The sequence below is a fragment of the Sorex fumeus genome, unplaced genomic scaffold, assembly GCF_029834395.1.
Source record: "Sorex fumeus unplaced genomic scaffold, SorFum_2.1 ptg000019l, whole genome shotgun sequence".
In the NCBI taxonomy this organism is placed as follows: domain Eukaryota; kingdom Metazoa; phylum Chordata; class Mammalia; order Eulipotyphla; family Soricidae; genus Sorex; species Sorex fumeus.
Genome location: NW_026606076.1, coordinates 25,824,091 through 25,835,364, shown reverse-complemented (window position 1 = coordinate 25,835,364; position 11,274 = coordinate 25,824,091). Strand labels below are relative to the sequence as shown.

The 11,274-nt window shown below is 47.1% G+C and overlaps 1 protein-coding gene across 1 annotated transcript; it reads left to right on the top strand.

The window, feature by feature from the left end:
* Positions 1–7,064: 7,064 nt before the first annotated feature.
* LOC130022451 (zinc finger protein 479-like) lies at positions 7,065–7,838 on the top strand (the record flags this gene model as incomplete). The annotated part of the gene is made up of 1 exon (XM_056113224.1): positions 7,065–7,838. A coding segment is annotated over one exon (774 nt), but the record flags the coding sequence as incomplete, so codon positions are not given.
* Between the last annotated feature and the right edge of the window lie 3,436 nt (positions 7,839–11,274).

Below are 11,274 nucleotides of genomic sequence, written 5' to 3'. Positions count from 1 at the left end.
CACTGAGGAGTTACTCCTGGCAATGCTGAGGGGACCATATGGGATGCTGGGAATCGAACCCTGGTTTGTCGCGTGCAAGGCAAACACACTACCCGCTGTGCTGTCTCTCCAGCCCCAAGGATAGGTGAAGTTTTAAGGACCAGAAATTTGACTCTTTTAATGTTTCACTCTCAAATTTGTCTTTGTATATCATTTTACCCCCCTTCGGTAGAATTTTTCTTTTTTCTTGTTATATTTTTCACCACAGCCTACAGTACTCAGTGTTTACTCTTATCTCTGAGATCAGGGATCATTTGACAGGAGTCAGGGTAACATTCTGTGTTTAGATATCATTGGTTCGATGTTAGGTGACAATGCAGGATCAGGGGACTTCTCATTACCCCCAGGCGCCCAGTGTGTGACCGACAAGTCCAGCATTTGCCTTTCCACTCCTTTATTCGAGTCCATCCCCCTTGCAGCACAGATTCACCTGGGTGGCAAAAAGGTTCTCAGTGCATAGACTCTGGCTCTTTAAGGCACCTTATGGAAACGGAAGTGATGTCATAAGTGTTGTCATAAATGTCATGGTTCATTTTCCATCCTTGACACAGACACTGGGTCCGTTTCTCACTTGGCAAAGGACAGGTAAATTTGCGCCCCATCCTGGAAGGGGGAGTCTGAAGAAGGATTTAGTTGCAGGACTCGAGCAACCTCCTGTGAGCACCCTGCGCCTTCCAGTTTCCACACTCTGAACCGAGGGGCCGAGCCAACTTGGTGGGCACTTTTGTGCTGGTTTTATATTGTTCGCCAACATCCAGGTGGATCCTGAGGTGTGGTGGAGATTTTAGGGGGACGCAGAGCTTTGGGGGTGCAGGGGCGGGCTGTCTCAGGGTTCAGGAGTGACAGTTGTGAGTTCGTGATTCTGGGGTGCCTCTTTAGCCACGATCGTCCCCAGCTCAGGATGGGGCAATAGTGGGTGAATGTGGGACTTAGCCAGGGGCTTGGCCGTCCCAACCCTCCCAGGAGTCCCATGTTTGAACCATCGGCCCTAAGCTCGCTTCTGTAGAATCTCCAGATTTGAAGGGCAGAACGTCAGCCCCTCCACCTAATGGCAGGAGATCTGTTGCTGGTCATCTTCATTGTCTGCTGTGAGAGCCCGGGTCATCTGGGGGATGGGGGAAGGGGGCTTGCAGGTGGCTGAGGTTTGCCAATGAAATTGTATTTCGGGGGCTATTTTTGGTTCTTTAGATTTTGGCTGGAGAGAGGGCACATACGCAGAGATGCTTATGACTTACTCAAGTCTCTAAGCTCAGGTGTTATCCCTGGCGCTGCTTGGGGCCATATGGGATGCAGAGAATTCATGGTTTCATCTAATCATGTGCCCAACTCATATTATTGCCTTCTAATCACAATACTGTTATATCTTTTTCAGGTTCATGAATTTCAGCTCCCTCATATCAAGCTGCAAAGCACCCCTGACTCTTGACCTCTCCCTGAGCAGACAACACCTGCCATTGTGGTAAATACTGAGGTCCCCGGGACAGAGTGCCTAGGTGCATGTCCTTGTCCACCCTACAAGAGAGTGTCAAAGGTTTGCCCACTCTAAGTTACATGGTGGAGCCACATTCCAGGTTACGGTTCCCCGGGGGCTATACTGCTGCCAGCCTGAAGGGGGGCGCTAGTATTCGGGAGCTCCTGGGCTGAGAGTAGCCCCCTGGAAGGGCCTACAGGGACTTTCTTGTGGGAGCCAGAGAGGAATCCGGGGATCAGAGAAGGCTGTCTTTTCCTCCCCTGTAGCCTGGGCCCAGGCTCCTCTCCTGAAGTGCAGCACAAATGCCAACAAAATTTGCATCCCCGGCGGAGACAGGAGCTTCTGCCATTGTCTCCCAGAGGTGGAATTGTGAGGCTGTGCCCGAGGGTGTGGCTGGTCTGAGCTCAGGAGTGGGAGGAGGTGCTCCTCTCTGGTGCTCACGGTTCTGACTTTCCAGGTCTTTGCACGGAGCCTCCTGCTGATCCTCAGAACAACAGTGACAGGAGAAGATGGTGACACGGCTTCTGATAAACCGTCCCCAGGTAGGAGTAGATGGATATAATGACATGAGGTAGTACCAGGAGTGCCCAGGCGTCCTGGGCCATCTGTTATGAGTTTCTTTTGGACGGATTCCAAGATGAGACTTGCGATTGGACCATCCCATTCTGCTGTTTGAAGCTGCTTTTGTGTATGTTTGTTTTGTTTTATTTGGCTTTGGGGCCAACCCAGTTGTGCATGAGGAGTACTCAAATCTCAGTGCTCAATGCTCATACCTGACAGGTCTAGGTGACCAATGGGATGCTGGAGGTCCAAAAGTTTCATCTTGGGTTTTCTGTTTTACTTGGGGTGGCAGAGCAAGGATTCTCGCAATCATTCCTTTCGCTACACTCTGACATTGCCCCTGGCAGTGCTTCTGGGACCATATGGGATGTTGGGGATTGCCAGTCCTACATGCTGTCCCCGGAACAGCTGTCCTGTTATGCCAACCTGCTGCTTTGGTTTCTTTTGCATTGTTTTTGTCATCAGCTGTCTTCTTGACTCTGTGCTCTGGATTCACCATTGACTGGCCTCAGAGCACCCTGGGGTGTGCCAGCCCCGTTTGCGCCCTGGCAACTACAGTGGCTAGGGCCCCCAGACTTGGTTTTCTCCTGTTTTGTCCTCCCTACTTTGGAGAGACTACCTGCTCGGTCATATAGTCTTACATTCACATAATCCTGTGTGTGGATTTCTGGGCATGTGCCGATCCCAAGGAGAAAGCCAAGGATCTCTGAGATCAGTAGAGATGTTGGGGTCCTGAAACTTCTACCTTCTTTGAGCGGGATTTGGGGCGGTCCTGAGCAGTGAGTTCCTACAGGCACACATGCCATACACTGCTCCGAGCAGTTGTCTATATGTACTGTCGAGTTCTCAATCCTAGTGGTCATGTGCTTTGGGGGTGCAGCGGTGAATATGCAGTGTTTTTTGCTACACCCAGGGATAGTGTTTTGGATCGTACTAGTCTGTGTTCAGGTGATCCTCTCTACAGTGCTCACTGGACCAGTGGTGCTCGAATTGGCCCTGGGGTTACCAGGAAAGTCAGATACTTCCAAGAACCTTCTGTATAACGTCCTCCCACTTTAGCAGATCCAGCTGCCTTATGTGATTTCTGGGGCCCGTCAGCCATGCCTGTGCATGGAGGCTGGTTCATTCGGAGGGGAGAAGCCCAGTGACAATATAGATCCCTGGGACCTGGCCTCAGAGTAGTGGTAATGAGGCTAAGATGGACTCTGACTCCCACCCTCTCCGTGTGCTGACTCAGGATGTAGTGACCTTCCATGACGTGGCTGTGAACTTCACCCTGGAGGAATGGTCATGCCTGGAGGCCTCTCAGCGGAAGCTGTACAGGGACGTGATGCTGGAGACATACCAGCATCTGCAGGCTGTCGGTGAGAGCAGTGTGGAGCCAACCGTGTCTGAACAGACCGGCGTGGGCTCCCTGGGCGGCAGCTGTGTGTCCAGCAGTAGCTCTTCCCTCCCTCGTTTTTTTGGGGGGTTCACCTGTGGATACTCAGGGCTTACTCTCAGCTTTCTTCTCAGGAATTACTCTTGTGGGGTAGCCGGAACCTGTGGTGTGATTCAGATCAATCCATTTCGACTGTGTCCATGGGAAGATCCCTATCTGCCCATTTATCGCTCAGGTCCCTTTAAATAGTTCCATCCATTGGTGAATCAATTTACTTTGTATACTACACGAACTTTTGTATGTTTAATTGGTTTTGCTTTTGCCTTTGTTTGGGGGCACAGCCCACAGTTCTCCTGGCTCTGTGCTAAGGGATGACTGCTAAGACTGCTCAGGGGCCATGAGGTACCGTGGACTGAAACCTCTTGGCAACTTAAAATGTTGGTGTCACACCCCCAGTACTTTTGCACCAGTCACTCAACTGTTTTTGCATTTTCTTTTTTCCTTAGGGATTAGGGATTATTACTGCCTCTGTATTCAGGATCCACACCAGGCCTTGCTCCAAGACCATATGGCTGCCTGGGATCAAACCCACATGTGTGTGCAGCGCTTCTGACCTATGTGCTATACTATCTCTCTCCCACCACAGGGGATTTGATATCTCGTCTCTCAACTCATTAGATGCTGCCCTATTTCAGTGCTTGGATTTACTTCTAATTTTTCTTGTGAGACTTCAGCAGGACTTAGGGTTTGCTCCTGGACTCTGCACTCAGGGATCACTCCTGGCTGGCATGACGGACCCTAGGAGATATCGTGTATCACAGCTGGATTGTCCATGAGAAACTCCTGCTCTGCTCTCTTTCTGGATACAGTTTTTAGCTTTAAAAAATAAGGGTCTCTTGCCACCCTTGGCCATTTCCAGATTTATTATGCACTTAGTTTTACTGAAATCCGTGATGAGTTCATGAGGGGCTCAGGAAACTCCATGTGCTGCTGTGCCTATAAAGACAGTACAGGGAGGAAAGTGATTTTCTTGCAAGCAGCACACGTGGGTTAAATCCCCGGCAGCCCATGTCATTCTCGAGCACCAGCAGCAGTGATTTCTGAATACAGAGTCAGGAGTCACCCCTGAGCATTTCCAGGTGAGACCCCAAACAAAACAAAAACCAACAACATATTGTGCTGAACAACCCCCTGTCGGCCATACACAAGGCCAGGTCCAGAGTATTTGTGATATTTTCTTGGGTCTTAACTCTCGAATAACTAGAAATATGTGGCATTTTGGAAATGGGCATTCGGTTCATGTCTTTCATATATTTGCCAAGTTATATCAGGAAAACTTATGCATTTACCTGCCATCTTTTCCCTGTGACTTATCCATGCCTCTGTCTCTGTCGGGGCAGGGTACTCTGGGATGAAGCCTGCGGTGATCTCCTGGCTGGAAGGAGGAGCCCTGAGGTCGGGGAGGAGAGGCATGTGTGCAGGTGAGTGTCTGAAGACACTTTCTGGCTCAGGCCCTGTGCAGTGTATGGGTGCCCTGAGCATGTATGAAACACACTGCTGAGATTGGGTCCTTGGTCTCCTGAATACTTGGTTCTGTCCTGCACACACACTCCTCTTGATTCCCTTGGAATGTCAGTGACAGAATGATCCTGTAATTTGTAATTTGTAATGTCCATGGCTTTCGGATAAGTAAGACCATAACAGAGCTAGTTTGGATCTGAATGATAGTACAGCAGGGAGTGCCTTGCAGTGCCTGAAGGTGATCTGTTCAATAATGTGTTCAATAACCTGGTTCTCCGAACATCACCAGGTCTGCTCAAAAGCAAAAACAATATCTAGTGTAGAATTGCCAAGATCCTCACAGTTTTCCACTATCGAATCTTTTCTTTAGTGTGGGACTCTTTGGACTTTGAGAACCACAGATATGTACTCTTAACTACATCGCATCATTTTGCTACATTTTTGGACAAGTGCTTGAATTGCATGTTTTGTTCAGTTTCAGAACTAAAACCGTGGCTTCAGGATTTGGCATTACAGCACTTTGATTTGGGAATGGGGTCTGCAAGTATGAGTGAGTTGGTAAGATTCGATAATTCAGAATAAAAATTATTATGCCAGCATGAGTGGAACAAGTATGTGATTGTTAAGGTGGACGTCTGGGAATGGCAGGGAAGAATTCCAAATCCTGATCCTTGGAGTAGAGGACCCTTAGCTTCACTAGGTGCTGAAATCAACCATGTATAAAAAATACTGTGAGTTTTGATTTGCTTGACAGTGGTAGTTGTTTAGAAAGCTAATTCGTGGGCCCTGTAGATAGGGCAGTGAGAAATATACTTGCTTTGCACAGGGATGGATGGTCCTTACCCAGCATGCCTTATAGACACCATAGACCCACAGAACTGATCCTAGACACTGCATGGTGTGCCCCTCCACCCACTCAACCCCCAATAAATAGAAACTACAAAACAGAAAGATAAGAAAACTTCATTGATCCTAAAAGGCATCACTTGCGGTGAGAGCTTTGCAAAGGCCACATGGTCTGTTTCAGCTGCGTGATGATGCAGCGTTGTCTTCACCCCTGCATCACAGGTTCCAATCTGCGCTTTAACCAAACCCACTGTGGATGTATTTCATTTTCTCTTGAAATGGATGCATCTGTTTTCTATAGAAGGAATTATTTGTAGTTGTATACCTTCATTAATTTAAAGGTGGGAAAGTCACAGAATTTACTGACTCTCTATCCATCAATTTTGTGAGTCCAACTTACAGTAACATGAAATTCTTCAATAGTAAGACAATTCATATGTCAGTAATTGCATTTGTGCGGTGCATATGTGTGAAACCACATCTGAAGGGCTCAGTTTTTTGACAGGAAGACTCAGTGAATAATGCAATAATTAGAATCCTCTTGTTGTTCTACAGGAAAGTTGCCACCCAGAATGGAATGTCTCTGATCCTGCACTGTATGATAATGTCTCGAGAGAGCAATCCTGCCCTCAGCCCCATGAGGATGCCGAGACAGGCGGAATGTCTTCTGAGGGTGATCAGAATAGCGAGGGCTACCTCACTCTGAAGAAGCCCTCTCCTGGAAAAAGTTCCTTGGAGTGTGTTATTCTCAGTTCACAGACAAAAAATTCCCCAGTGGGGCACCTGCTAGGGAAAGGAGCACTGTTTATAGTGAGTCCCTCACAGCAACATACCCTCAACCACAGTTACCATGAGCAGAACCCATCTACGTGTAAGGAATGTTGGGGAGCCTCCCCATGTTCTCAGCACTGTTGTGTTCACTTAGAAAACCATAGTGGACAGAATCCCCAGAAAAGTCAGCCCGGAGAACAAAGTGTGAGTCATGACCATATGAATATAAATTCAGGAGTGAAACCTTTTTCATGTGAAGAATGTGGGAAGGCCTTCGATGAATCATCACATCTTATTATGCATAGGAGAATTCATACAGGAGAGAAATCTCATGAATGTCAGACATGTGGCAAGGCCTTTATTCAGAACTTCAGTCTTAATAGACCTATGAAAACTCATAGTGGAGAAAAGCCTTATATATGTCAGGAGTGTGCTAATGCCTATACTCGATCCTCAGGCCTCAATATACATAGAAGTATTCACACTGGAGAGAAACCTTATATATGTAAGGAATGTGGAAAAGCCTTTGCTAGAGCCTCAAGACTTACTGTACATAGGAGAATTCACACTGGAGAGAAACCGTATATATGTAAGGAATGTGGGAAGGCCTTTACTGAATCCTCAAGCCTTAGTGTACATAGGAGAATTCACACAGGAGAGAAACCGTATATATGTAAGGAATGTGGAAAGGCCTTTGCTGTAGCCTCACGACTTAGTGTACATAGGAAAATTCATACGGGGGTGAAACCGTATATATGTAAGGAATGTGGAAAGACCTTTGCTTGGGCCTCCACATTTAATAAACATAGGAAAATTCACACTGGACTGAAACCGTATATATGTAAGGAATGTGGAAAGGCATTTGCTTTGGCCTCAAGACTTAGTGTACATAGGAGAATTCACACTGGAGAGAAACCGTATATATGTAAGGAATGTGGGAAGTCCTTTGCTGAATCCTCAAAGCTTAGTGTACATAGGAGAATTCACACTGGAGAGAAACCATATATATGTAAGGAATGCGGAAAGGCCTTTACTGTATCCACACAATTGAGTGCACATAGGAGAATTCACACTGGAGAGAAACCGTATATATGTAAGGAATGTGGAAAGGCCTTTGCTGAAGCCTCAACACTTCGTGTACATAGGAGAATTCACACTGGAGAGAAACCATATATATGTAAGCAATGTGGAAAGGCCTTTGTTGGAGCCTCAAGACTTAATTCACATATGAAAATTCATCTAAGAGTGAAACCTCATCAGTGTCAGACATGTGGGAAGGCATTCACATGGTTCTATTCTCTTACTCTACATATGAGAATTCATAATGGAGAGAAGCCTTAGATATGTCTGGAGTGCGGGAAGGCCTTTACGTAATCCTCACAATTGACTGTACATAGGAGAATTCACAGTGGAGAGAAACCGTATATATGTAAGGAATATGGGAAGTCCTTTACTGAAGCCTGCTGATTTTCACCCTGGCTGCACCTATGCCAGTATTCTTGTGCTTGGAATTGCTTGTGTGTTAACTTGTAAATAATGGGTCATGGTGATGAAAATAAGGAGGAAGGTGACTGAATAAACAGGTACAGAAACACCCTCCTGCTCAGAGCTGTCATGGCTCACTTCTCTGTTATTGTTTGCTATGCTTCTAGCTTGGCCCAGTTGGGCTGCTTAGCGGAAATTATGGCAGAAATCAACCAAGATGCAGCTTTGAATACTTTGAAAATGGAAAAACAGGTAAACCTTCATTCTTCAGTCTTTCCTGGGTTAGGATTTGGAATGCTTGAGCACCCTGAAAATCCTGGTTTGGGAACTTGAGCGTCAGGTCACACCTGCTTGTATTGTGCATTCACACTTGTTTCTTACTTGTTTTGGATATCCAGGCTTTAGTGGATGTGGAGCTTTTTAGGGGTGCATTGGGGGCTGTTCTGTGGCTCAGGTGTCATGGGTGAGGGTGCGTTATCCTGAGGGCCCCTGCAGCCACGATCGCATCCAGGTCAAAGATGGCACTGGGATGGTGGGCACATGGATTTCAGGCCTTGGTGTGGGGAGCCTGCAAAGAGTGGGGGTCTTGGCCATCTCACTCCTCCCTACTCGAGACTGCGAAGGACCCTGTTTGGAGCCTTTGGACTGGACATAACACCTATCGAAGCTCCGGATATGTTCACGAGAAGCCCCCAAAAGAAAGGGACACTTTTGCCATCGGTCATTTTCATTGGCTTCAGTGCTGGGCTTGGTACTTTGGGGCGTGTTTGGACAAATGAGAGGTATTTGCCTCTGAAAATTCACTCTTTGGATTATATATATATATATATATATATATATATATTTTGCTTTTTGGGTCACAGTTTTTCACATGGGTTTCTCGTGACTTATGCACTCAGGAATTAATCCTGGTAAAGTTCAGGGGACCATATTCTTGCTGGTATTCGAACCCGAGTTGGTCACATGCAAGTCAAATGTCCTACCCGCTCTGCTATCACTTCAGCCCCTCTTTGGATTAATTTGAATAGCTGCTTTTATTCAGGGGAATTGGAAGGGATTCTTTGATGCTCGAGGTTTACTTCTGGTTGTGCATCTCAGGAATTATTCTGTGTTGCTATTGGGTTCCTATGGGATGGGGAGGTTTGTCCTGGATCAGCAAGGCAACCATCCTAGTCGCTTCACAGTGAGTCCAGCCCCACTATTGGTGTTTTTCCCCATATATAGAATTTCTACTTCCCGGGTGTATGGTACCGCCAGCAGGTCAATCTGTGCCTGTAAGTCGAGTGCATCAGCAGCCTGATGGCACCGTCAGACTTCCAGATACTCCAAAATTGCTGCTGTGCCTTTGGCCAGAATCCAAAAACTTTGGGCAAAATCTTCCAAGAAATTGAACGGCCAAAAGTTAGGTTTGTGTGAGACACACCAACAAACCATTTCCGGCTCAGCTGTATAATTGGAGGCAAGGTCTCTCTGGTTCCTGATCAAACTGCTTAAAGGCTATGATCCCAGAGACTCAGAGACAAATCTCGGAACCCAGTGGCTTTCTGCAGAGATGCACCCTGTTCCTGCAATGAGCTATCGGCGACAGACCACCACAAGGGGGAAAGGGTGTGTGTCTCTGCCTGATACCACTTGGTGGCTCGGTGTCCACCATATTCCAGAGGGCATTGGATAGACAGGTTTGGGCCTGCAGTGACAAGACATGCGGGGCCTCATGGGATTGGGGTGGACTCTGCACATTCCTCCCCACCTCAGTGAGACCCTGAGTCGCTGCCCATGTACAGACTCTCTGGCTCTTGATCACTCTGTTTAATGGCCATGATCCCAGAATCTCAGAAACAAATCTCGGAACACAGCGGCTTTCAGCAGAAATGTGTCTGGTCCCCTCAGTAGGTTAGCAAAGCTGGGTATTTCAGTTGGGAATAGGTTTCGTGCCTGGCGGTTCAGTGGCCGCCATCACTAAGGGCTTCTGCACGGTTAGGTTTGGGACTGCAGTGAGGAGACATGCAGGGCCTAACAGGATGGTGGTGGAGCCGGCCCTTTTTTCCCCACCCCAAATAAAACCCCGGGTTGTCTGGCACCTACGATTGACCTCTGTGTCTTGTGATCAAGGTACGTAATGACCATGATCCCAGAGATTCAGAGACAAATCTCGAAACCCAGTGCCTTTTAGCAGAAATGTGTCTGCACCCCTCATTAGGTTACTGTCCCCAATCCACCCCAGGGGGAATTGGTGCTGTCCCTCCAACTGCTTCCCCTTGTCAGCTCGGTGGCCTCCATCCTCCGAAGGCCTTTGGAAAGTCTGGTTTGGGCCCACACTCATGAAGATACGTGAGGCCTCTCAGGATGGGGTGGAGACGGCCAATTCCTCCCCACCCCAACAAGAGCCTAAGTTATTCCCACGAACCACCTCTCTGGCTCTTGATAAGGCAGTTTAATGGTCATAATCCCAAAGACTCAGGAACAAATCTCGGAACCCAGCAGGTTTTGGCAGAAATCCCTCCAGATTTAGTTGTTAAAATTTCAGAATTCCAAAATCATATGTTATTTATAACCAGCAATCGAAAAAGGATTGTCTACTGTTGCGTTTTCGCCAGATATGAATGCTGGGGTAAAATCCCAAATAATAATGGTGGGTCTCGAACCAAATTTTGAATGTAATCAAAGTAGAAAGAAGAATGTCGAAATTATCTGCCCCACTGGTAGAGGAAGACTGTGGAATGGCGTTATACTTGGGTTTTTATTGGTGGAAAATGGGCTCGATGAAAGGACGGGTGTTTCATTGTATGACCGAGACTTTAACCTGAAAGCTTTCTAAGTGCTCTCCCATTTTTTCCCGTTTTCTCCCATTTATTTAGAAATTGCCAGAGCAATTGTAGAGCAAGTAGGATGCTTACCTTGCATGTGTCCAACACAGGAGTCCTCCAGTCCACAACATCTTTGAGTTAATCATTGGACAATGAGTGTCCCCTTCTCATCCCTAGAACATATTATGTGGGGACGTGGCATGGGGTAGAGGTGTCTTCTCCCTGGAGTTCTTCATTATGGAGAGATCCTGTGCTTTGCCCTCTTAATTTGTTGTCATTCTTCCTCATCTCTCAGGTATGTCGAGTAGTCAGTGTGTTTTAAGGCCCTTGTTTTCCTGGCTGTATAACAAGCCTGACTGTTCATCTAAAGGGTCGGGTGCTCTTTCTGGACT